Below are 26,660 nucleotides of genomic sequence, written 5' to 3'. Positions count from 1 at the left end.
AGTATGCATACAAGAGGAAAATGTAAACCCCACAATACAAAAGGAATGGCAGCTTGGTATCAGATGCACTTGTAATAGGCAAATTCATCTTACCAAAGCCACCTCAGATAGATATCAAGGCAGGGTCCCTGGTTTTAAGAGGTGGTAACACGCAGCACTGCTTAGCCATTGTTTAAACTAAACCGCCATATTGTTATGTGCTGGGGGATAGAGGTGGATGTGTCCTTCAGGTGCAAGACTTAACAGAATTTTTAGAAATGGGATCTTTTTACAGTATCCCTCAGTGCTACTTGTGTGCTAAACGCTAGTCATCTCATCTCTACATCTCTGCGTTGCCCTTCTGGCAATAATCCCATACTGGTATTCAGGCTGCTTCAGAGTTCAGAACCACCATTGATTTACAACCTTCCATTATGTTCTCAGATTACACCACTCTTGATCTCCCTCCACTGGCTATCATTTACAGCCAGGTTTGTGCTTAATGGTCTGTTAGGAGAGTTGGTCTTGCGTATCCCTAGACCACAGTCACATAGAATGATTCGGCTAGCCTCTGTGATTGGATTCCACAGATCATTCAGCGATCCCTTTTTTTCTAGCCTGGCATCTCAACTACACACTATTTTATCATTTCTTTATCTGTAGCAGTGCAACAACCTTCAAGTCACAATTAGTACAGATGGTCTGCCTGACAATGACTTCTGACTTTATTTCACTTCCTATATCCTAGATCCTCTGCTGCCTGTGGCTGTTTCCTTGCCTTAAACTTTTTGGCTGTACTAAGGATTAATGACATTCCCACCATATGTGTGTGTGTGTTTTTTTTTCCCCACATGGTTTTGCCTTCATATTCCTCACGTCAGTTGCCACTTGTTACTTGACACACTCCCTATGTTAACTCATACTGTATACCTCTCACAGGTTTGTTTTCAGGCTTCTATATTTTATTTGAATGGAAGCCTCTGCTAAATGAACAATAATGTTAAAATCTGAGGCACAAGAATGTAGCAGAACATTTGTAGGTGTACTATTTTGGCATTTAAGAAAATGAAAATGATAGGGAGAAAAACATTTCTACTTGTTGAATTTGGCTGCTTTGTTGGTTTGTTACCTGGCAACTGTGTTCTATTGTTTGGTTTAAAAGTCTGCATTGTTGGTTTCACGTGAGTCTGGTTTCCTTGTTTACATTTTTTTTTGCCCTGCTGTTTTTGTGTGGCAACAGCTTAAATTATGTCACCTCTACAGCGTAAGGCCATGAGGTGAAGCACAGGTCAGGAATTAAGAGAGGCGAAATATATAATTTGCATATTACGTCATGTTAAAACATCAGTTTATTTTATTTAGGTTAGTAATTTGACAGAGGTTAATGGTGTTGTAATAAGAATACTGGTTTCTTTTGACATAAAAACCAAAGTCTCTAATGAAAAAATAATTTGGTTATGGTGAACATAGCTGGAAAGCTGATTGACAAATCCTTGTGCTATGCCTAATGCAGAGCAGATTTGAAAGTACTACTCTAGAGTAGTACTGAGGTATTTTAAAGTCTCATTTGTTTAGTCATGGGGGTGGCACAATGGCATTATAGCTAGTGCTGCTGCCTCACAGCTCCAGGGACCTGGGTTCACATCCTGTTCCAGTTACTCTATATAAAAGTCTGCATTTATTCCCAGTGGGATTTCTTTGGCTAATCACGTCCTTCTCCAACATCCCAGTGATGTGCAGGTAGGATTATTTGGGTGGCATAAACTAGTCCAGCATGAGTGTAGTTATTTGTGTATCTTCAAATTAACTGGCTCTTCATTCAAGGCTGGTTCCAGCTTTATTATGGCATTAGTATCCTGAGTTAGTTAATAGACTAAGCTGTTTCAGAAAATGAATGGATGGTTGAGTGGCATTAATTGCATTTCAGTGTATAAATGATGTTGTTTTCTTTTGTTCGATTTACATTTTTCTGATTGGCTGTCTCATCTTAGTATTGAGAGTAACACTAATAAGTATTTTCTCCTACATTTCTTTTTCCTTCTCACCTGTCTGATATTTTTGTTTTTTATGTTGACAGTACTCAGGGTTCCAGCAAACTGCAGACAAGTGTTTTGTATGTGGACACCTCATCATGGAAATGGTAAGAAAAAGCAAATTCTTATTTTTTCACCATTTGACAGAATATAAGTCAAATATTGTGTTGAGGTCAGGCCATATGGCCTCTCAAAACCTAATTTAGGCAAATTTATGTTGTGAAGTATGTCTTTTTTTTATTTCAGATATGAGAGTGGATAAGAATATTAGTGTAATTTACTGTAAATTCTTTAAATAAACTGGCTTTGAGTCATCTCATTATTGGAGACCATGTTCTGGATGCGAGGACAATTTTGCTAAAGTGCAAACTTAAGAGTAAGCCACTTGAGTCGGACAGTCATCTGTTAGTGCAATTGTGCATTTCCTTTATCAGTGTAATTTAACTATCTTAATTAAGCTTGGCTTTAATTCACAGATGTAATATTTTTTGCCAGTGGTACTCAAAAGTGTTTTGGACTGAGGACCACTTTGCTAAAGTCAAATCTGATAGCAGACAACTTGAGTCTGATAGTCAGTTGGTGTAATTCAGCTTTTCCTTTCAAAGATTTACTTTAAGAAATGCATTTATGCGTGAATAGCAAGATCAAATCCAACATTGCTGTTAAAGTTCCAGGTTTTAGCCAGTGATCCATAATAACCCCTTAGCCGTGAAGCTCGGGTAACAGTATGGCACCTCTTAGCAGTGATGTGTGTGTCACTGGTGACATGTGGTCAGAAGGACTGACTCGACTGACTTTAAAATGAGTTTAGAAGAGACCTCTGTAGTTACTGAAATCAGGCTGAAGAGGTGTTGCATGTGTGTGCCAGAGGGGCAACCACCACAAGCAAACAGGAGCGGAACAGTAAGTCATGGAATTGAAGCAAAAGTTGCTGCTGTCTACAAGAAAATTAGCCTGTGTCCTGAATGGTGATAGTTTTAGATCCATGTATGCTGTTTCTCATGTATCTAAGTCCATTGATTTTGTAGTGCTGAAGTCAGCTAGTATCCTTGATTGTTACAAAAAAAATGCTTAAGCAAGCACATAACAGACTAATGTATCTGAGCAATTTAGAATTACTTTGCCCTGATGACTGTCAAGTTGTGGTCCACTTGACTTATGTTTGGGGACCACTGGTGGTCCACGGATCACACTGTTAGAACCACTGGTTTGGGCTGGTGATTCCAAAGTCCAGTTAATTGGGGGCAGCATCAGACTGCCAATAGCTGTGGACTGGATTTGGCAGGCTAGATTGTTGTTTGAAATACCTACTTTTATTTCATAACACATAGAACTTTGTTTTGTTTTGACACATTCTGGAAATAAGGGTTCCTTAATTGTCCTGTGCATACAAAGGGTACAGTGCGAGCGGGATTTCAGTTCCAGCTCTTTGTGCAAGTTTTCAGGTACCAACCCTTGTAATAAGAAAGTTTAACTTAGAAAGTGCTGAGCAGCACATTTAATAATAATAATATAATTTATTTTATTTATAGGTGCCTTTCAAGGCACACAAGAACACCTTACAGAACACATTTATAACAACAGTCACAATATAAATTTAATAGAATATTACAGTACAATAAAACCAGAAAAAATACAATAATAAAATTGAATTTAAATTTAGCAGCTAAAATTGTCAGACAGAATAAGCCGTCATAAAAAGATGTGTTTTAAAATGAGATTTAAAGGTGGGGAAAGAGTCAATATTACGAATATCTTGTGGGAGAGAGTTCCAGAGGCGTGGGGCCGCTCGACTGAAAGCTCTAAATTCTATGGTAGTGAAGCGAGCAGGAGGTATAATAAGATTGATAGAGGAAGAAGATCTAAGGATACGAGAAGGAAAGGAGATGTGAAGAAGATCAGAAAGATAAGGAGGTGCCAGATTAAGAAGAGGCTTGTAAGTAATAAGCAGAATCTTAAAATCAATGTGATATTTAACAGGGAGCCAGTGAAGCTGCTGGAGGACAGGAGTAATGTGTTCTATGGAAGAGGTTCTGGTAATAATATGAGGTGCAGTATTCTGAACCAACTGAAGTTTTTAAAGAAGTTTGCAAGGAAGACCAGAAAGGATAGAATTACAATAACTAATACAAGATGTAACCAGAGCTTGAACAAGAATAGCAGCAGAATAGTAGCTGAAAGAGGTGAATGTAAACGGCTGTAGATGTAGATGAAAATATGCAGATCAAGTAACATTATCAATATGCGCCTCAAATTTTAAGGTACTATCGAGAATAACACCTAAGCACTTAACCTGGGAGGAAGAAGAGATTACAGAATTATCAATAGTCAATACAATATTATCACATTTGTCCAAAACAGATTTAGTTCCTACCAGAAGAAACTCTGTTTTATTACTATTTAATTTAAGAAAATGAGCAGACAGCCATAATTTAACTTCCTACAGACAGTCAATCAGGCTTAGTAGACAGATAGAGCTGGGTGTTGTTAGCATAACAGTGAAAATTAATATTAAATTTCCTAAACATATGACCAAGATGCAGGAGATAAATGATAAACAGAAGGGGACCCAAGACAGAGCCCTGGGGAAATTTTTTAGTTTTATGAACTGTGTACAATCCGAGAGATGAGATTTAAACCAGGCATGTGGAGTGCCAATAATACCAATCGATTTTAATCTCTCAAGGAGAGTATCAAGAGAGATTGTGTCACAGGCAGAACTCAGATATACTGTTCCCTTTTTTCAAACAACTACTTCAGATGCATCTTTTTTTTGTCATCATGATTTTAAATGTATTGTTTTTGTAATTACAAAGTGAAAATATATTTTTTTATGCTGTAATGTGTGTAGCTGCATCTTTTCCAGGATCCCAAAACTGAGTAGCTACTGAGCTGGCAAGGTTGGGTCTAGCATGTGTCAAACATGTAACAAAAGTAATTCCACAGTTTAATAAAATTTATGTTTAAAAAGTTTTGTGAAAATTTAAAAAAGAACAAATCACAAAAATTCAGAAAAATATTATTACACACATGGAATAAAAGGCAAAAACAGGAAAAAAAGGTTTCTTCTCTGTTTCATTACAATCTTAGATTTCTCTTGTTAAATTTCAGTAATGTTCTATAGTTAAAAACTTGTTTATGGTGAACTTACATATAGGCTTTACTTCAAACATGTTCAGTAACCTCAGTACATTCAGTATGGTATGAATCTGTTTGCCTTCCATGCCTTACCAATTGCAAGTCAGATCATAGACTAAACTGCTCTCTAGTCAAAGTGATAAAAGAATAATCAGAATATTCCATTTACAAGTTAGAGTGTAGGAATTATAATAGAACCTTCCACTAACTATATTAACTACTGTTATATAGGCAAACATTATAGCTTAACTAGCAAAATACTTCTGTCAATTTGATGTACTAACTAACAACTCCCCTAACAAGTCTTCTACATTTATATTTTGTTTCACAGATCACTTAATTTATTCAAAACTCTTCTTCAGTTCTTCTTCAGTTATGGTAGATGGGATTTTCTAATTTGCTAAGTGGCTGCTTTTTTAGGCCATCTGCATTAATATCATTTAGTGACAGCTATATTTATGTAGACAATTCTGTTTACACCATGCAAGCCATGTAATTCAGAAGGGTAGTGGATGAACCTACAAAGTTAAGTGGCTTAGAATGTGACAAGGTAGGTTAAGCTTGGCACATTACTGCGAGTATATCGGGAATTACAGCTGTTCTGATGTCCTAAAATTTTACATTTTCACAAATGAATTGAGAATATGCCACCACTAAAAAACATCCCACCAAACACTGTCCTGTAAGATGTCCTGTGGTCGGAAAATGAAGGAGGATTATATGGAGGCTGGCATATCTTGCTTAGAGGAATACTCTGTAAAGTAACAGTTAAGTTAGACGGAGATGCTGAAAAAAGGCATATTGTAGCATGTCCTGTCATTTTCTAACTTTCTTATTCCAGACCAGGCTCACGGATGGTGCTGGAGCCTTTCCTAGCTAGTATAAGGTACAAGGCAGGAACCAACTAGGCACCAGTCCATTGCAGTGTATTGTAATCCTCGACTCATTATGCTTTACCAAGCATGTGTTAAGGCTGGTAATAACCAGAGTTCCTTTTGAGTCGGTGAGAAGTGAGGAAGTTATAACTGCATACTGAAAAATCTCTGATATTCATAATCTTACTTTATATTATCCTGAAATATCTGGAAGTAGTTAAAATCTTAACTCTCTCTATCAGAAACTACCATATCCAACCAGTCTCTCATATTGTTCTTATTTAACTATCTTTTGTCAGCTATTTCAGGTACTTTCTTCAGAGGTAACAGTAATTTTTGCATTTTAGTTGGCTTATGTGGACACTATTTCTCAACTTCTCTCTCTCTCTCTTTCCATTTACCTTAACCTTCTGTTTAAGAAATGTTTCAAAAATCAAGTATTTCATCTTCCACTGGATGAATGAGGTTTAAATAAATTTCAATGACATTTTCTTCTCATTTCCCAAAACTATTACTGCATGTTTTAGAGAAATTTTACACTGCTGTCTTTGTGTTTACTTATTTGAGTACTGCAGGTTGGACAGGAATGTGGAGCTTTGGAGTCAGTCTGATGCAGTTACTGGGTTATTGAAGTCAGAGTCGGTAAAATGTTCTGACTCTGATTCTGACTAAATGTAAATTGTAATATAATTTGTTAAAATGTACAATTTCACATATGCTAATTCAATTACACAGTTTATTCTTGTATACTTTTGATAAAAATATAGCTTCTTTTTAAATTTTTTAAGCTTAGTCTTTTGTTTAATTTTACACAATGTTTGTAAGCCACAACAACATTGCTACTTTAAACCCAAACTTTAACAGGTTAGAGTGCTAAAAAGTAGCCCAATGATTCACACTGGTACTGATGAAGTGCCCTGTATCCTGTATGTTGTGTGATTTTCATCAACATAGTAAATATAGAGGTGCCGGAGGTGGTGGTACCAGAAATTGAGGAGTCAGAGTTGGAGTCGAAGGTTTTTTGTACTGACTCCATATCCCTGCCCCAATGTCTGTTGTCCATCTGTCAACCCACTTTCAAACCTGATGAATCCAACTTAAGGTCCCAATGAGCTGAAGAACACTAAATCATAGAGGCAAACGGCACAAGGCAGGAATCACACATTCAAGCTGCTTTTCTTGTTTTGTTTTTCTGGAAATGACAAAGTCTATGTGTTTTATAGTCTTCTCTTTTAGGTTTCTCTGCCAAAACTTGGGTAGTGTAACTGCAGCTCTTTAAGCATGACAGCACCTTTTCAGCATTCCACTCTAAATCTGACATATCTCTGGACAACAAGTGCCCAAATTCTGCAAATAGGCCAATGTTATTCCAAAGGCCAAAACTTGACTTAAAAGCTATAAATGACTTCAGACTGAAGTCCATAACTTCTCATATCATGAAGTCCTTTTAGAAGTTCATTAACAGACGGCTGCTAAACAAAACCCAAACCTATCTGGACCCTTACCAATTTGCATACAGAGCAAAGAGGGGGAGTGGAGGTTGCCAAAGCAACACTTCTGGATTTGCTGAACAAGCACTAGCAAAAGACTAAAAACCCAAGCAAGATAGCTGTTTATTAATTTCAGATCTGCTTTTAAAACAGTCCAGCCTCATATCTTAATTGACAAACTAAGCTGAAAACTACTGAATGGTAAGATCTTACCTGTTTTGAATAGAACTGATGTGAATAGTAATTAAACATCAGCAAACATGTATAGTTAGAAAGACGCTATCTGCAATAAGTAAGCTAAAAAATTTGCAACATAAAAAATGCAGCATAAGTAATCCTTTTTTATGCAGCAATCTTGAATACCTGAATTAGGTCTCACCATGGAAATGTGGGCTACCTGGTCACTCATCATCAGCCCCCCACCACTCTTTCCAGCCACTCCCTCCACTAAAGGCCCTTTATATCAGGTTGCTGCAGCTGCCTCTTGAGCATTATCACTTTTATCATCTTTGTGAGAAACTTGCAAACTCACCTTCTCAGATTACTTTTTTAAATTGTCTGTTATCATAATTTTTATGCCTATTTTGGTTACCAGGACACAACCAGGTGCTGCACAAGATCACGATCATTGTACAGTATTAATGTCCAACTTTTCTTTTGTCAGTTATTGATGTTGATTAACCATGCAGTTATTTAGATAAGAAGAAAAGAAAGGGATCTTTGTATGAACACATGGCAATATAGCTTGTAAGTTTTGTGTTTCTTTGCTGACTGTAAAAGTCCCAACTCGATTTAAATGCTGGCAGTAAATAGCAGGCAGATTTCAATTTCCTGGTGCATAGCAAACTGTCAATTGGCTGTACTACACTTGAAACCATTTTAAACTTTCAGCCCCAGCATCATATTCATTGTGTGACCTTGAGCAATTAATTTATAACACCAGTGCTTGAGCTGTATTTAAACAAAAAAAGCTAAACTTTTTAATGCATCCTGATTTTATAAGTTGTGTTATTTGTCAAATAAATTATAGTTTTAAATTTTGCTACCTTTCACTTTTGTTCCTTTGAGATTAAGTTTAGGGATTCCTGTGTATTATAAATTTATTAATCCTTGAATATTTTGGTTTCTTCCAGATATTTGTCAGAAACTGTTTTAAATTTAACTTTTGCAGTTTTTGTAGCCTTTCTTAGAGTGTGATGTGTAGAGTGAGCCAATCAAGTTTGATGAAACATTTATTCATAGAATGTTGTGTCCACAGATCCTGCAAGCTTTGGGCAAGTCCTACCATCCCGGCTGCTTTCGCTGTGTAGTCTGCAATGACTGCTTAGACGGAGTCCCTTTTACAGTTGACGTTGACAATAATATCTACTGTGTCAAGGACTACCACACGTAAGGCTACAGTTAGCGTTGCTGGCTCATCTCTTTTTTTGGTTTTGAATCACTTACTTTAAAATAGTTAACTGCAGTTTGACCCCTTTTACTCTTGAAATAACCCAAAATGGTAAATACACTGTATGCACATACAACTGTGTATATGATGATATATATAATATAGATTGAGGTAATTGTTACTATAATTTTGTAAACACATTGAACTGCATTCAAAGCATGAAATGTCCTGCAGAAATATTGCTATCATCCTCCTCTCAAACCAAAGGGTATATCAAGAATATAGTACTACAGTAGCGGATGTCTTTTCATTCTAATGTTACAGTACAAGGGTCTTGAGCCTGGCTATATGAGGTATGGCTTCTGTAAAAAAATAAATGTATGAAATTAAACATTTGTTACAGAAGTGATTTGTAATCCTCATGGTTAGAGTGAGTTTGATAAACCAGTTTAAAGAGGATTTTTGAGGGGTGTTGGATAAATAAGGGTGTCTGCACATCAGAAAAAGAAAGCCTTTCTCATGAAATGGTGAACCTTCAGTAATGCATATTCAACATTTATGTTGTGCTATGGTTTTTGAGATGTATGTTTTAACTAAATTTTGAGAATTATGATTTTTGTTTTTCAGAGTATTTGCTCCTAAATGTGCTTCGTGTCACCAGCCTATCCTACCTGCACAGGTAATGTACCAGATAAAGATGGTCAAAATCGATTAGCTAGTGATTTCATTGTTGTTAAGCATTTATAACTATATATGTATTATTTTACAAGGAGAAAACCAGCTAAGAATTAGTGGATTGTCTGGCAGTAATGCTTCAGTTCCCTTTCTCTCTCAGCTGCTCACACTTGTGCTGACTTTTATGTTCACTCCAGCCTTCAGTCACGTTTTCTATGCACTAGCTCCATCTCTGTTCTTCTCACTTGGTCTTTGTCTCTGCCTCTCACATTTTCATGCATGCATTTGGTCTACAGTATTTCTATTTTTCTGTGCCTGTTTCTTGCACCCATGTTTCCTCCATTTTGATCTTTCTGTTAGACTCACTCATTATCTATCATATGCTTCCTCATTCCCTTATTCATATACAGCACAAGATAAGTTATGTGGTTTATTGAAGTTTGTACATTGAGATAGTTAAATGATCATTTAAGAAGTATATTAAACCCTTTCCCAAGTATATTAATGGGTCTGTTAAATACATAAAAGCACACTGCAGAATTATCCAAAATGTATTGTTTTCTAGCATAAAATTATGAATTTTACATCTTGCGTAGTGGTTAGCACTGCTTCATCACTGTTCCAGTGTTCAGCTCCCATGCCCAATCATTGCCTTATGCACCTTGCCCATTTGTACTGTATGGGTTTTCTTACCGCATCCCCAATTACATGCTGTTCAGGTTAACTGGTGATTCCAAATTTGCCCTTTGAGAGTGTGTGTATTTCAGTAGTCCTTACAATGAACTGGCATGCTCTTCAAACCTGTTTTCTGTTTTGTGGCCCAAAACTGCTGGGAAAGGCTGTAGCTTCTCGACCCTGAATTGGATTTTTCGTGTTTGAGGTTGTTGAAATGATAAGAGTGTCAGTGTCCCGACATATAGGATTCATTAAAATGTTTCAGCACAGTTAATTTATCTGTGAAGATACTGGTAATCATAAATGGCACCTCAGGGATATATACTGTGAAAAGAAGTGGACAACACACTCATAAAGGTTTGGTGTTTGAGCCCCATACACTGTAAGGTCCAGAATAGCCTTCCCTGGCTTATGCATTCAGTGTAATAATGAATCACACAACGGACAAAATTGCAGTGCATGAATGACGTTTATATAGAGAGACTGACAGGAAATTGAACACAGAGGGAATGCTGGGAAGAAGGTCGAGCGGTGATGACGTGGAATGAAAAATCCGGAAGTGCAGTGGTCAGGTAAGGTCGAAAGTGGTGGGTTTAACAGATGAATGAGAGAGAGAGAGAGACGTTAGTGCCTTGTACAAAACCAACTTTCTTTGTGTTGTTCCGCGTCGTTGAGCCCATCAGCTGCTCCCCAAGCGTGTGTGTGTGTGACAATACTTCATAACTGCCATTTAAGACACCAGAGTTTCTTTAAATGATGTACTTTGCAATTTTTGACTCATAAATGAAGATGTTTCCTTTCTAATCAATAGCCTTTAGTAGAAAAGAAAAACAAACTATACATGAATTCAAATTCAATTACTGTCAAAGCGGATTTTTCTAAACAGTAACACTTGATTTTCTATGTTGTCTTTATGCTGCCAAAATTATTGGGTTTCTTCAAAATTATTCCTTTTTTACATGCACTGTATATACATTTTTTTAAGGGTAAAAAAAAATAAAGTTTGCAAGTATTCATAAAACTCCTTTTCTTAATGTTTGTATATTCTCCCTGTGTGTCTTGTGTTTTTTTTTTCTCTGAGTACATTAGTGTTACTTCCACATCCCAAAGATACACATTTTAAATTATTTGGTTATTCTAACTTGGTGCTGTGTGAGTGTGGGGATACGCTTTTTGAACTGGATATACATCCTACTTAGAGTTGGTTTCCCTTTCCTGAATCTGATGTTGCTGGAATAAGCTCTGACCCCCATGACACAGATTAGGATTAAGCTTTGCAGATGTTCCATTACATATTTTGTATGCAAAAAAATCCAAACATGGTACCTTGTTGTATGTAATTACCTCTATGCAGTGTTGTTAAATGGAGATCATACTAGGTATCATTTAAGGTATGTATCAATTTCTAATAAGCCCTTTGCTTTAAGAAAACAGATTTTGTTTTTGTTTTTTTTTTAAATAATGTCTGTAACTTTTCTCCTTTTCCTTACAGGGCTCTGAAGAGACGATACGAGTGGTTTCAATGGACAGAGACTATCATGTGGAGTGCTATCACTGTGAGGTACAGTAAAGTGCTTGCTCTTGAGAGTTGACTCTAATGTTCTTTTTTTCCACAAAAAGTCTGGATACGCTTAGTGCGTTTAGATTAATCTAATTTTTTTTTTTTTTTTTTTGTTTCTTCTTTTTTTAAAATTTCTCTACACATATTATCATTTGATTAATGGATGTTTATAAAATTTGAATTTTACTTCATTTTTTTAAATTAATTTCTTTATAAATTTTCCATCGCAGACAGCATCTCTTTTTATCTTATTCTACATAGCATATTATACATTGAAATATTGGTGTTTTGCAAGAGATTTAAAAACTGATTTTTTTGTAGTATCTAAGAATCCTTTGAAGTTTGTCTTCTCATATTCCCAAAAGAAACCAATTATGTCATCATATTGAATCATGTATTTGCCTTACTGTATTAAAACAACTGAAAACATGCTTTGACAAATATAGAAATGGCTTCTTTGGTTGTGGCCAAGGGTGTTTATTTCACCAGTGCCTTGACAATAGGTTAACAATGTCCTATTTAAATGTCATTGTCTGTGTTTAAATCAGGTTAACTGGTTACCACTTAAAATGTCTTGGATGACTTTCTGTGGCCTTGGACGTCCTCAGGGCTTAATTTCATGTTATCAGCTGTGTAAGTTGCACTGTAAAATCTGTACCTTATTCATTCATCAGAAACTCCCCAAAATGCCTGAAATTCTTATTTTAAAATTCATTTTTGTTTTCTTTTTGGATGAATGTTTCTGGTATTCTTATAAATAGAATAAAATATTTTCACTTTTAGGGGGATCGTTGTAAAGTGAAACACAAAGGTTGCTGACTTTTTTGGAGGGAGATGACATTGTCAGAGCACCTGGCACATTAAGCTGTGGTAATGGCAGTCTGTCAGACTGCCATTTGGGCTCAGCTGTCAGATGCACACCTTATTCCTTAGCCTATACACCAGCAGCTGAAATTGTTTCTTCTCTTACCTTATATATACCTCAACCATCCTCATGAAAATGCTGCAGAATTTAAAATATTGACAGTTCTGCTGTCACTTAGTTAAAAATCATTTCACGCCTACTGTATATACAGTTAACAGCAAAAATCAGGTGACCAGCTCTCACCCTATTGCTTAAATATTAAAAGCATCAGTGTCATAAAGTATAAATATACAGGAACATAGAAATATACATTTTGAAGCAGGGAAATGCATATGCATTAAATTGTGTTGCTTTAATCCCACAAGACATTTCCACCTATATAAAAGATCTTTTTAAAAATGTAGTGTAAAAATTCTGTGAAGATCTGACTCACTGGTAGTTTAAAAAATGGGTATAAAGAAACAGATTAAAAACACTCAATGATTCATATAATATACAGTACTTTCAGCATGTTATATTATCACATTATATTCATTCATATCACATTAACTTTCATTTTTCTTATAGTAATAAACCTTTATCATTGCTGTTTAGTCATAAGAAAAACAAAAACTCTTTAAAAATCAAGGACATAGGATGTAACATCCAACTATTCTCCGAAATCTGAGAACAAGCACTGGTTAGACAGCCATTCCCTAAGCATTTGCCTTTCTTTCATGACATTATTTTCTCATTTCCCAAAACTATTACTGCATGTTTTAGAGAAATTTTACACTGCTGTCTTTGTGTTTACTTATTTGAGTACTGCAGATTGGACAGAAATGTGGAGCTTTGGAGTCAGTCTGATGCAGTTACTGGGTTATTGAAGTCAGAGTCGGTAAAAATGTTTGATTTAACATTGTTGTTCTAATTAATTTTGGTTTTCAATCATTCTGACTTATTTTTGTTATATGCATATAATTCAAACTCTTCTGCTATCATTAAATACATGTAGGCATATATTACATTTTTCTGCTTTAACATATACACTCAAACTGTTGATTTTAAAATTTACAGCTGCAGCATGCATCAGTGTTGTGTTAAACAGTGAGAATTTCCATTATATTATATATATATTCCATTATTCCACATTATGTATAGCACAATACTTACTCTGATATGACATATTTCTCACGGACAACACAGCCATCAAATTCTTTTAAACCAGAATAACATGAAATAAATAGTACTGCATACTCAAGTGAAGTCCAGTCTATACTGAAGCAGAAGAGCTGTTGGTTTTGCTTTTAATATTTCATTGCATTAAGAGGCACTTTGAAAAATCCAGAAATTTTTGCAAACTGTTCATTAACCATACTCCGCGATTAATCATATTGCTCTTTATTTCAGTGGATTAAATGGAAGAAAAAATTTTTATAACTAGCCTTAAAATACATTTTTAACATAGCGCCTTCGCACTATACAACATTAGTATATGACAAAAAAAAGTGTGACTTACGGAAATTTCACAGAAAAAGAAATACATTTCGGTTGTCAGAAGTCATTAATTTTCCCTTGATACAACTTTTTGACCTACAAATCAGAGATAATGCAGTACAATCCACCAGAAAATTCTTCCATTAAAAAATAAAACAGTAGTAGTACCCAGGAGCACTGTGCACAGAGCAGAGTGAAATTCCTGCTTGCATGTCAAACCAACATGCAACAGATTAGAGTTAACTAAAGATAGTTAAGGTAACAATGTTTCTTACCTTGATAAGACGAAGAGTCTTACTTTTTCTGGCTAGTGGTGTTGAGGTGGACTGTAGTGTAGTTCAAAGAGAAAGTAGTGATGACCATGATTATTAGAATTATCAGAGTTTTCTTCCATCAGGTCTTGGAGTGAAAAAAAAAAACCTTTAGAACTGGACCAAAGTATTATTTGTACAGCTTCTCATCCTGTATAAGCAGCGTCACATTTGTGTGATTAGTTCCATTTGTGTTCATTAGTGGTATTTTACTGTATAGTACCGTCAATTTAATTTGGATATTTACATTTTATCATTCATTCCTCATTGCTATTTTTACTTATGTGAACACTATACAGTAGAGTAATGATTATTAATATAGTTTGTTGATTGGATTCCAGTCTGTCCTTAAAGCAGATAATCAAAAAATTATGAATAAATTTCCCCTTGGGGTGCTAACCACAAAAAAAAAAGATTCTTAAATGTTTTCTCTTGAAATACTGCATATCTGTTTGTCAAAGTCAGTGACCAATTTCCAAGCAAAAATAAAGTTATACTAGCCAACCCGCGGCGTACCATACACCGCATAATCAGGCCACTTTTTTAATGATTTTTAAGCACAGGGAAAAAATTAACATTTGAAAAATCCAGAGGAGAGGGGAAGGACGCCCATTACGCCCCATCCGTCATGCTAGTCTGCTGATTTCTCGTTCAGTAACCTGTGAGTAGTGATGGGCGGAGTGAAGCCTCACGAAGCATTAACACGTTTGAAGCAATTGTGTTGGAAATCGTATCGAAGCTTTGAAGCATTTGACACTCACCTCTCTCGTGACACCTCCTGGCCATTTTCATTAACGTTACAGAAACTTATGATACACTTCAATGACATCTGTTAAAAGTCGTATTGCTTTTATTTTTTCGTAGCTACAGACTGACAACGAAGAGAAGGGTTCGTCAGCAGCTTGTAGTGTGTGATGTCTAAAAAATCTAAATATAACTAACGCCGACAGGCCGAATGCACTATACGATAGCAAGAGTTAAACAAAATAAGACGCCTCACCTCATGCATTCCCGGCTCTTTCAATTAGTATTTACATTTGCACTGTATCATTATAATCGCTCCTGTTATTAGTATTATAACCCTGATCATTTCTTGAGATCACATTTAATAGCCTTAAATGTTTTCTTTGGTCTGTCTTAATTAAAACGGAGTAGACAGAAAATAAAGGTTTATCCCTGTACTTTGCCATGATATAGGTAAGCACATCTGAGAAAGAAAATGTGAAATCCTTAAATCACAGATGTCATTATTCGATCAAGTATTAAAATCTGCAGTGCTTCGAAAGCTCGACACAGTGTCAAAACCTGAGTATCGAGCGGCCCATCACTACCTGTGAGTCACGTAGAGTTTTCATTGTTGTTTGCGGTTCTGGCCGCTTTTCGCGTACTGAGTTGTTCCGGAGTCACAGTTGAGAAACAGTTTTTTAATGTCTTTTAAGCACAGGGGAAAAAATGAACATGTGGCCCGGTGCATTCTTTAACTGCCTTGTGGCGCTGTTGTAGTACGGCTGCTTTGCAGTAAGGAGACAGTGGAAGATTGTGGGTTCGCTTCCCGGTTCCTCCCTGTGTGGATAGCAAATTATCCGCGACAAACAAACTGTTTTACACGCTGCAAACCAATCCGCGCCGCTTTTTCAATGTTTTTTAAGCAGAGGGGAAAAAATGAACATTTACAAAATCCGTAACGCTGCTTTCAGTAAGTACAATGCACACGTGTTAACTAACTAACAACCACCCACTCGTCTTGTGTGAAAAAAATGCGCTTGTTCTTTCATCATTTTGTTGCAGCAATATACATTGTGTTTCCACTCAGCGCGAAGGCGCGCATTCATCTCGGATTATTACATCCTCCTAGACTAATCTGCTACACGGCTGCGTTTGAAAAACCGACTTATCCCGGATGAGTTTCACTGGCATTAATGATTAGGAATCTGGTTGGAACAAAACCCTGAATCCACAGGGGTTCACCAGGACAGAGTTTGGGAAACACTGCTGAACACAGACGAAACCGACTCAGGTGAGGAGTTGGGGCGGGCAAATTGGTTGCAGCTATTGATTATTCAGTGTTGTTTGCCTGGGTGTCTGATCTGCTCAACAGGATCATAAATAAAAGGAAAACAATGTGAAGGCAATGTCACAGGTGATCCTGTGGTATAGCGGGTCCACAGCTCCCCTTCAAAAGCCCATTTTTAAATAAATAATCATCGCACTCACAGTGTAGCAAGGGGCGTGGAAGTGTGGCTGAAACGGTTTCCGGGTAGACTCGTGCTGCGGGCATTTCTCCCCTGTGCAGTGTGTGAGCGAGTGAGGAGAGAGAGAGAAAGCCGGCACGTTAGAGTGAGCGAGAGCAGGCTCGAAGGCAATGTGTTCCTGTGGTATAGCGGGTCCATAGCTCCCCTTCAAAAGGCTATTTTTAATCAGGCGACTGACAGTAGTGGAGTCAGGCACAGAGAAGGTCAGCTGCAGAGAGAGCGTCTCGACTGTCACAGGGCCTGAAGCAGGTGAGATGCTAATGAAAAAGAGGCACAGGGCTTATTGGTTTTTAAAGACTGCTTCCTTCATTGTGTTTTAACTTCAGTTTTAAAGGATTGCGCGGCTCTCTCATGCGCTGCCTGTGTGTGCCTCTGTCTCTCTCTGGCGCAGCCTCTGTGTGAACCAAGGTTCCACTGAGGTTGACTAATGAAAAGTCAACGTGGCTCAGAGCAGCAAGTGGACTGTGGCACAAACAAACAGAAATGACGGCATGTTTTCCAAGGCGTCGCGTCCGAGTTGGTGGGCGTGGCTCTGTGATTTTTTTCGTTGTATCCAATGGTCTAAGAGTTGGTGGGCGTGGCTCCTTCCTGCGTGCGCCATTGGCGTCTTACTTGTCGGCGTTTTAGTGAATCCACGCCCCTTCCGGCGTGCTTTCCATGGGTGGCTACTTGTCTCCCGGCTTAGTGAATTATATATATAGATAATGGGAGATTGTCTCAAATAATTAGCATTGTATTTGCAAAAAAGTGGGGACCCTCTACACCAATCATTTAGACACAAAACTGTCTTTGTAAAAAGTCAGACAGGCAAAAAAGTTCATGTATACAAAAATGTCTGGGCTTTAGAGGCAACAGACAAGTGGAAAACAACTCCAGCTTGACACAAGTGATGGAAGAAAACTAAACAAAATGTCTTTAAGAAGCTGGAGAATAACCCCCAGAAATACTAAGACAAACTGACAGAGCAGGTCCAAATTGCAATCAAATTGAATTGAGCAGCTATTTGCAGCACAGTAAGCCCTGCATGCACACCGACCCCATTTCCTATATACATGAAGACAAGGGGATACTGAATTATAAACAAAGACTTCCTACTGTGTACTGGAGAAATTTTTCTTTTAAGTACCAGGTTCAAAACTGCACCATTCACAAAATGTTTTTAGCACTAATAAAACATTTTTATTCACATAATAAGCAAAATTAAAATGCAAGTGCACTGCATGCGGTAGCTCACAACAGCACTTGAAAAGAATAACAAAAAAAGATCTTTTGGTGGGAGATACAGTCTACAGTGTCATAACTACATGATGAAAAGTCTAATTGTTGGATATTTTGTAGTTAATTTTTACCAACTTTTCCTGACGCTTTGGGTAAGAATTTGCAGTTGATTTCGGGATTTTCTACGCATGGGAATTCAATAATTACAATAGCTTTTCGCTTCAGAGCATAGTTTTTTTCATTGTGAAATATTTTGGAATTTATCCACCATCATTTTTTTAGCACCTGTTGTTGGGAACGTATCCTACCGTCAACCACAATGCGATGGGGAAAAAAGTTCATTGCACTGTAATTCCTATATCTGAGTTGGATTCTAATTAATAAAAGTTAATCCTTTTCATTTGTGTAATGATCTGCTGACTGATATGTTGTTTTGATATTTTCAACTCTAATTCTTGTCTTGTGATTTGGTTTTGGCCCATTTCTGTCTTTCGACCACATTTTTTTTCTCATGGTTACCTTATAAATCCTTTGTGCTTTGCTGCAATGCATGATAGACAGTTTGGCAATTTAGTAGTGGTACCAAGTGAAACATTAGAACAACAGGAAGAGAAACAAAAGATTGGATTGTGCAGCAACAGTTCATAAATGATTTGTAAGGCTTAATTGGTAAGGAAATTACTAAAAATAGTAGTATGAACAGCCTAATCGATTCTAACCAGGGTACAATAGGATTTAGTAGTCAACCTGGACTTAAATGATGAGACTCATGGGTGTATTCCTGGTATAAGCAAGCAGTTAATTCCATAGGTCTGAGACCCTTTTGCTAAAGGCTTGGCCACCTGCACTAGTTTTATGAATTAGGTCATGGTGTATGTATGTATTGATATTTTTTATTAACGGCCCAAGCTCTATATCAGTCATAAGATAATAGGAAAAAGGTGTGTTTTTATCTGTTAAGTTTAAGAGCTTTTTCTTTTTCTTTATGATTTAATTGGCTTTGTTTGATTTTATTTTTTATATTTTCTGATGTTTTAAGTTGTTTATAATGTGTCTTTTATTTATTTATTTATTTTTTGTTCGGTGTCCTTGAGTTCTCAGAAAGGCGCCTTGTATAAATAAAATGTATTATCATTATTATTATTACTAACTCCGATTTCATTGCGACCCTGTGACAGTTAGAGCCCTAACTCCGGTGCTAAGGACTTTCTGAGGAAGTGGTTGGCCACTCTAGGAAGTTGTGTGTTTACATCATTCAGGAAAATTTGTGTTGTCTCTACTTTCAGAAAGACACTATTAAACTTCCATCTTGATTGCTTCTTCAGGTGAAAAGCTTGGTCTGGGTGCTGCAAGTTTCTTGAAATAACTGGGTGGAGGAAGTCATGCTTACTACTTTAGTTCCATGATCTGATTTGAGCAGACTGAGACTACTTCATCCCTCGCCAAGGGTGAAAAGGGAACATAAAAACTGTGCCTATACTAACAAAAGTACTGAGAGAAGGGAGACAAAAATCAAAACATAAAGGACAGATAAACAGGAAAATGATCATTTTTAAATACTCCATCCTGTGTCACTTCTGATCAATGCCTAGCATCACTTTTGTGGTCACAGCAGCCTTCTATTTGCTTCAGCAATGCCAGACTAGCCCTCCCCCTAGTGGCCCTTGGTGTCCCTGCACCCTGAGTCTTCAGTTCTTTTAAAGACTAGGCTTCAAAGCAGCACCCCAGCTCTATGAGAGGAATCAGAATCAGCTTTATTGGCCAAGTATATGTACGCATACAAGGAATTGGACTCCGGTTTAACCTAGTATTGTCCCTGATTCTGTGAGATTGACTTAAGTGTTCATGAGAGTGATGGCCTGAGGAAAGAAACTGTTCACATGTCTGGTAGTTTTGGCGTTCAGTGCTCTGTAGCGCCTACCAGAGGGAAGAAGTTGAAAAAGGTTGTAACCAGGGTGTGATGGGTCTGCAATGATGTTTTCTGCCCGTTTCCTGACTCGAGATCTGTATAAGTCTTGAATGGAGGGCAGATCAATACCAATGATTTTTTCTGCAATCCTGACTGTCCGTTGAAGTCTGTTCCTGTCCTGTTTTGTGGCTGAGCCAAACCAGACTGTGATAGATGAACAGAGAACAGACTGGATTACTGCAGAGTAAAATTGGATGAGCAGCTCTTGAGGCAGGTTGAACTTCCTGAGCTGGCGCAGGAAGTACAACCTCTGCTGGGCCTTTTTAACAATTGTGTTTATGTTTAGTTCCCACTTTAGGTCCTGGGAAATTGTGGATCCCAGAAACCTAAAGTTTTCCACAGCAGACACAATGCTGTTGAGTAGTGTGAGAGGGGGCGGAACAGCATGCTTTAATATGTTTTCTTCTGGCTCTATTTGGTTTTTCACAGCCACATTCTGTTCCCTCTTGTCATTTCTTACCTGACCCCCTATTTCTTTTTCTATCTCTCTCTGTCTCTCTTTATTTCTGTTAGTAGGGACTTAGAGATTCTGACCTCCTTTCATAAAGCTTCCTAGGTTCTGGTAAATTCATCTTGTATATATACATTTGATGTTACCACTTAGCAACAAAAAAATGTGCGTTCACCACAGCACTGTGGTAGTTTTATTTATTTATTTTTTAATTGTACAGTTTAATTGTTGCAGTTCCTCTTGCAAAAGTTGTCTGCTATAAACCCATCCGAGAAAAATGGGGAGGGCAAAACTACTGTAGACCCATCAGTTTACTGAATGTCTGCATGGAGACCTTTCATACTTAAGGATTCCACTTCATCCAACTAATGAGCAGCTCTGTTCAATGACTAGGAGAACTTACTAGGCCTGTGGCTGAAGTGACACCTGAAAGACCAAGAAAATCATTGTTAGACCGCCGATTTCAACTCAACTGAAGCAAAAATCACAAAGATTGATGAACTGTTGTTAATTGTTAGTTAAAGCTAAATATACAATCCATCTCTGTATTATAAAAAAAAATCCTGGGAGGGAGACTAGGGAGACAAGACATGATCTTCTTGGAAGACAATTTGACGTTCCACGAGAGACACTTTAACATCACACAAGACAAGGCAGTGAGACCACATTTAAAACAAGTTCACAAACATCTAACCAAGCAGTTGTTGGAATGCTTTTGGCAGACCGACATCATGTGCTCCCAGCTCTTAAAACGACGACAAACGACAAGCAGAACACACAGCGTGCCAGCAGCAGGAAGCCAGCAGATGATCCAAACAGTTCTCCTTAGCGTCCGTTCAAACCCTGTCACAACGCGAGCAGCAGAGACACGAGGTGGCAAAAGGACAGCTGCTGTACAGGCTTTGAAATGATCGATGCAAAGCGCGACAAGCAGAAAACGCAGCTCGCCAGCAGAAACAAGTCAGCAGATGATCCAACTGCAACTCCTTAGCGTGCGTTCTGCCCCCCCTTCACAACACGAGCGGCTTTTGAATGATTGACGTGCAGCGCAACAAAAAGAACGTGCAGCTTGCCAGCAGCAGAAAGACAGTAGATGATCCGATGGCATCTCCTTAGCGTGCGTTCAGCCGCCCCCCCCTTCATAACACAAGCAGCATTATACGTCCTGCGAGAAACAGATTTAACCATGCCCAGGGCCGGAAATAAAGGACAGGTATTGATTTTACAAAAGTTTTAAAGTAAAAGTGAAAAAAATGCATATGTAACAATTCCCATAAAAATTTAAATTCTATATCCGGTAAACCAAACCTGAGGTTGGACAAGCAAAGCAAGCAGGAGGTGGAACCCCCTAGTATTTCTTAAGTAAAACATTTGTATCCATTAACTACTGCTGGCATATTGTTGTATTCTGTGTTATAGCATGGTACTTTTGCATATTGTACATAATGTATCGGCAACATTTGCTATTTATGCAATCTGGTAATATTTTCTACTTTATTTGGTGTATTGTCTATTGTCTGCACTTTAGCTTAAATGTTGAGTATATTAAGATTCTTATCCAAATTGGTGAGAGTTGCAATAATGCTTTTTGTTATACTGTTAGATAAAATGACAAAAGAGTTAAACTGAAATGAATAAAATTGTTGAAAGAAATACCCAAAAGACAGTTACAATCTATGTTTAAGTCTCAAGCTAAAACTATCGGCCACAATGTTATTGACCATTATGCATAGCAGATCTTTGTGGAATTTTGCTAGTATCAGCATTTTAATTTGTACATAATATAACTGTGAGGTTGTTTTATTTAGTGTAACATAAATACTGGAAACTCATTTTTTTAACTGTATGCGCACATAGAGGTCACCTTTACTTTTTAAAATTTTTTTATTAAGTTGTAGAAAAATGTCTATTGTTTTCTTTCATTGTTTTTTTTACTTTTACGGTCCCAAAAATCTACTGTATTATGACTTAAAAGTAGAAGGAGACAAGAGTTTCACACAAGCTGCTAATCAGCAACCAGTACTCACCCATGTGCACATCTATGATGAAGTTTTAATGACTTGTATTGAAGATGTATTGTTTTATCCACAGGGACAACTATCAAATTGAGTAATAGAGTAAAATATATAAGTTAAAATAAGCTGTCTGAGAGTACATATGAAAGAATGTGTCTCTTCATGTTAAACAACAAAATATTCGGCATCTGTAAGGGGCTGGCATAGCATACTAAATCGTCCACTGTCCATCCTTGCCCAAGTGTAACATAGTACTAACCATTATAAATGTTATTAATACATTAAATATTCTTAGTTTAAAGTGTCTTATTAGAACTGCACAATTATATTTCTCAGAAATGTAGTAACTTTACTCAATCACTTTACATGTTTAAGTTAAAACAAAGTTTATCACTGGCACTAAAGATTTAAAAAAAACCTATACATATGGACTGAACTTATGTTACTTCATTTGACACACAATACTTGTAACCACTATGCTTTTTTTTTTCTTTTTTTTTTTAATATAAAATAAAATGTCTGGTGTCTCTCCATCCGGCTTCCATCTGTGGCCAGGCATAACGTACAAAACTGTCAAGCATCTGGTTGTGCCCAAGCACAGCATAGTAAACTGTCTGGCATTCATATGTGTCTTTGGCAGTAACATGGTAAACTGCATGGCATCCATCCTTCCACCGATGTAACATTGCAGTGGTCATTCAACATCCACAACAGTATCTTTTAAAAAGTAGTTACTTTGGATTAACCCCCTTGGAAATTAATAAATCCTAAAATTAATTATTTTTTCTGTTGAGGAGCAATTAGAACATGAAAAAGAAGTTAAAAAATGAAGAGCAGAATGAGAAAAAGAAAGACAAGCTAGAGTGTCAAATCAGCAGAGACTGCAAGAAGCATACAGAAACAGGGATGCAAGGGCGGCAATGAACAAAGGCAACAAGAAGAACAGAGAATTACATCTGGCAGTTAATGACTCCATACAAGTTCAAAATATTTTGTAGAAAATATAAGATCAATCAATATCTGCTTAGCATTTGCATGTATGGGTGCCATGGTCTCATCTCCACCAGGTATTGGCATGTATTGTTTTAGGAATAATGATGTGATTTACCATCATGCCTATGCATTACATCCAGCTAATGGAGAAAGAAGACATTTTACCAAAAATATTGTAGACAAAGAAATATTTAGTCGTAAGACTACAGATTTAGTTTTATATAATCCCAATCCACAAAATACACAAATTAATAACCATAAAAAATATATAAACTATGAAGAAATTTTCACTTGTGCTCATGTTATTGGAAGTGTCAATTTTTCTACTCTATCAAACGATTCTGCCTTTAACCTCCATAGCATTAGACTCGAGCGTCACTCAGGCTGTAAAAACAGTGTTAAAAGCATTAGTCCCACAATGGTATAGATTCGTCTTGCATAACACCCAAGGTTTACTCGGGATGTAAAATATGCCAACGGCATTAGTGCCAGGCTTTACTCGGCAACATTATAGGCATGTCTTGCATAAGTGTCAGGCCTGAGCGTTACCCAGACAATGGTGTAGAAGCATCTTCTCCTAGCCTCATAATGGCATCTCATAAGAAACACCCCTTATCAGCTGTGATGACAAATTGAGTCGGTCTTCAGGCAGTGAAATTGAAATGGTCAATGGAACCGAAAGAGATTATGGGGATCCAAAAGTAGCACTTGTATTATTATACTTTCTATACTTCTTGTACTTTTAGTGTTTTTCGTGCTTTACAGGAGAAAGATGAAAGTTAATAAAAATGTCATTTTTCAAGCCAAAATAAGCAACTCTTTTTTCATTTTTTTTTTTGTGAAACAAATGTAAAGCTAAAGAGGTTAATAGTAATCAGTAAATCAAACAGGTCAATAATTTATATAATGAATATTTATATCATTATTCCTCCAAAAAAGTCAATGTAACTAATTCACCTTTTTTGTTTCTGCTGTGTACAGTATGTATTTTAAATTTATTTTCAATATAAAATTCTACTTGCCTCATTTAATTCCATCAGTGTGGATTAATTTTAAAAGTTCAGCTTCAAAAAAGTTGTTTCTTCATAATCATGGTATATATTAGTTTGCCATGTGAAATTGCATTCTAAAGTGAAACATATTTTATAAAGTTTTAAAAAAATAATCAACCTGCTCTTGTATTTTGTAATTGGAGCTTATGAGTACCATAATTAAGAAAAGCCTTAAAATGTGCTAATATGTCCAGTTTTCAAGCCAAAAATGTTACTGAGTATTGACTTGCATCGTGAGATTACACACATATTGCAAAACACCATATCCATGTTGCTTTAAGATCGTAAAAAGAAAAAAAAGTAAACCATTGTTGTGATTTTAAGCCACTTTAAAAGGGGACCAGCAGTTTGCTTCAAGTCTCCAACTACCTCATTCATATACCTGTGCAACACCCTTTCAGCCCCATGGCCATGGACTCACCTCAGAAAAGTCACCGAGTGCCATTATTGACATTATTGAATGTTGATGTCCAGATGTGAATCGCTGTGTTCTGTAGACAACTTGGCATTAATAGTTGAAAAAGTCACACGTATAATCACTTGTATTCTTTCAATATATGGAAGCTTACTTCTTTGTCAAAAATGTTACCTGCTACCACTGGATTGATAATCCATGCGTGTGCTTCAAAGTGAGAGTGCACACATGTAGCATGCAGACATATGACAAGAACTGAGAAGATGTCATCTATCTTCCTGACCTGCTTATCCAGGGCAGGGTCACAGGGCAGCTGCAGCCTATGCCAGTGAGCCTCAGGTGCAAGGCAGGAACAACACCTGGATATGATGCCAAACCATTGAAGAGCAAACAATTCGCTTAAGTCTAATCAGGATGAAGTTTATTCATTTCAGAACACAGCATTTATTAAAAAAAAACATCACTTTATAACACAATTTTATATTGCAAATTAATATATACAAAGATTGTGAAGAAATAACTTGACCTGAAAAGTACCAAAGTTACCCTTTAATATTTTCATGTCAGATTGGAGCAGTACATTGTTGAGTGTTGTACCCAGTTTTTTTTTTTCTGTCATTCTTTGTTTTCTTCCTTGATCATTTCACTGAAGACATTCCTAGCACCATCACATCATCACGCTGACTTGTACGGTTCAACTGCCAGTTCACCAAATAAATATGAGGTGAAAAAGCAAACTTCAAGCCTAATATTGGTGTAATTTCAGCTCATTTTCCCTTTTTATTATTCTACGCAGGTAAAAATATTTTGGAATAACAAACAAAAAAAAAAAAACTGATGAAAATTAAGCCTTTTTAATATCTGCACACATGAGTGCTCAGTTTATGGTGAATGCGTCATTAAAAGAACCAAAAAAGCTTTTTAAAATGTCTAAACGCTGAACCAGTGACAGCAGTAGGCAGTGTTAACAAACCATAAAATAGTTTATGGTGACAGATGGTAGCATATGATTACAGTTATATACATAATTTTAAAAACTGACCTTTTTAATGGTTGCTGTTTAGTAAAGTACACTTTACAAAACTTCCTTGAGCTTCAATTAAAATTCTTCTCGACTTTACATTTGGGATTGATGCACTTGTAAGCTGAGAAATTTCTGACCTGCCTGCTTTATGGTTCAGTTGTTCAAAAATCCTCAGGTTCTTTCTTAAGGGACACATTTGTTTTGTTTCTTGCATTTGAAATGTGTGTCTGAGTGGTGGTGATGTGATGTATTGCTTAGCTGGTAATTATCTGTGGCGACTGTAGTGTCTGCCTCCAAGCTGATTCAATTGTCATAATGACTGTGCAGGGGAGCTCTTTCGTCCCATCTTCAGCTCCTGGAATCTGTCCTTTCAGCACTTGGATAATTAGGCTCCCTTCAACATGAGGTGTTTTTAACAAAACACATTTTCCTTTACCTCCTTAGAAGTGAAGGAATGTGTTGAAAATAATCAATCTGAGAGTATCCATCTTTGGATAAACTAATTTTTTATTCCAAAATACATTCTTTAGTAGGCATATCTAATTTGTTCTTGCAAAGTATATAAAGAACAACACAAGTGAAACAAATACAAAGGAAAAACAATAACACAAATAAAAAAGAGTCAGCCATACACATTTTCTGCCTCTCTCTCATCGCAATAGATTCTGCCTCCCTTAATAGATTGTTTGTTTCTTCCTTTTTTTTTTTTTTTTTTTTTTTTTTTTGGTCCAGAATGCATGTCCTCTCTATTTTCATTTTATCCTGTAGTATTTTGGACAATCTTCTCTATAAAGTTTTCACCA

General features: G+C 36.7%; 1 protein-coding gene across 1 annotated transcript in view; it reads left to right on the top strand.

Moving 5' to 3' along the window:
• Nucleotides 1–26,660, top strand: part of wtip (WT1 interacting protein) — a 275,147-nt gene that overhangs the window by 235,972 nt on the left and 12,515 nt on the right. The window contains exons 4-7 of the mRNA XM_028810095.2: nt 2,057–2,119; nt 8,774–8,904; nt 9,533–9,584; nt 11,748–11,816. Coding sequence (XP_028665928.1) covers nt 2,057–2,119; nt 8,774–8,904; nt 9,533–9,584; nt 11,748–11,816 — 315 coding nt within the window. The remainder of the gene's footprint in view (nt 1–2,056; nt 2,120–8,773; nt 8,905–9,532; nt 9,585–11,747; nt 11,817–26,660) is intronic.

This window comes from Erpetoichthys calabaricus, chromosome 9 (genome assembly GCF_900747795.2).
Source record: "Erpetoichthys calabaricus chromosome 9, fErpCal1.3, whole genome shotgun sequence".
NCBI classification, from domain to species: Eukaryota; Metazoa; Chordata; class Cladistia; order Polypteriformes; family Polypteridae; genus Erpetoichthys; species Erpetoichthys calabaricus.
The sequence above is the reverse complement of the archived record's forward strand: the minus strand, read 5'-3'. Positions and strand labels throughout refer to the sequence as shown.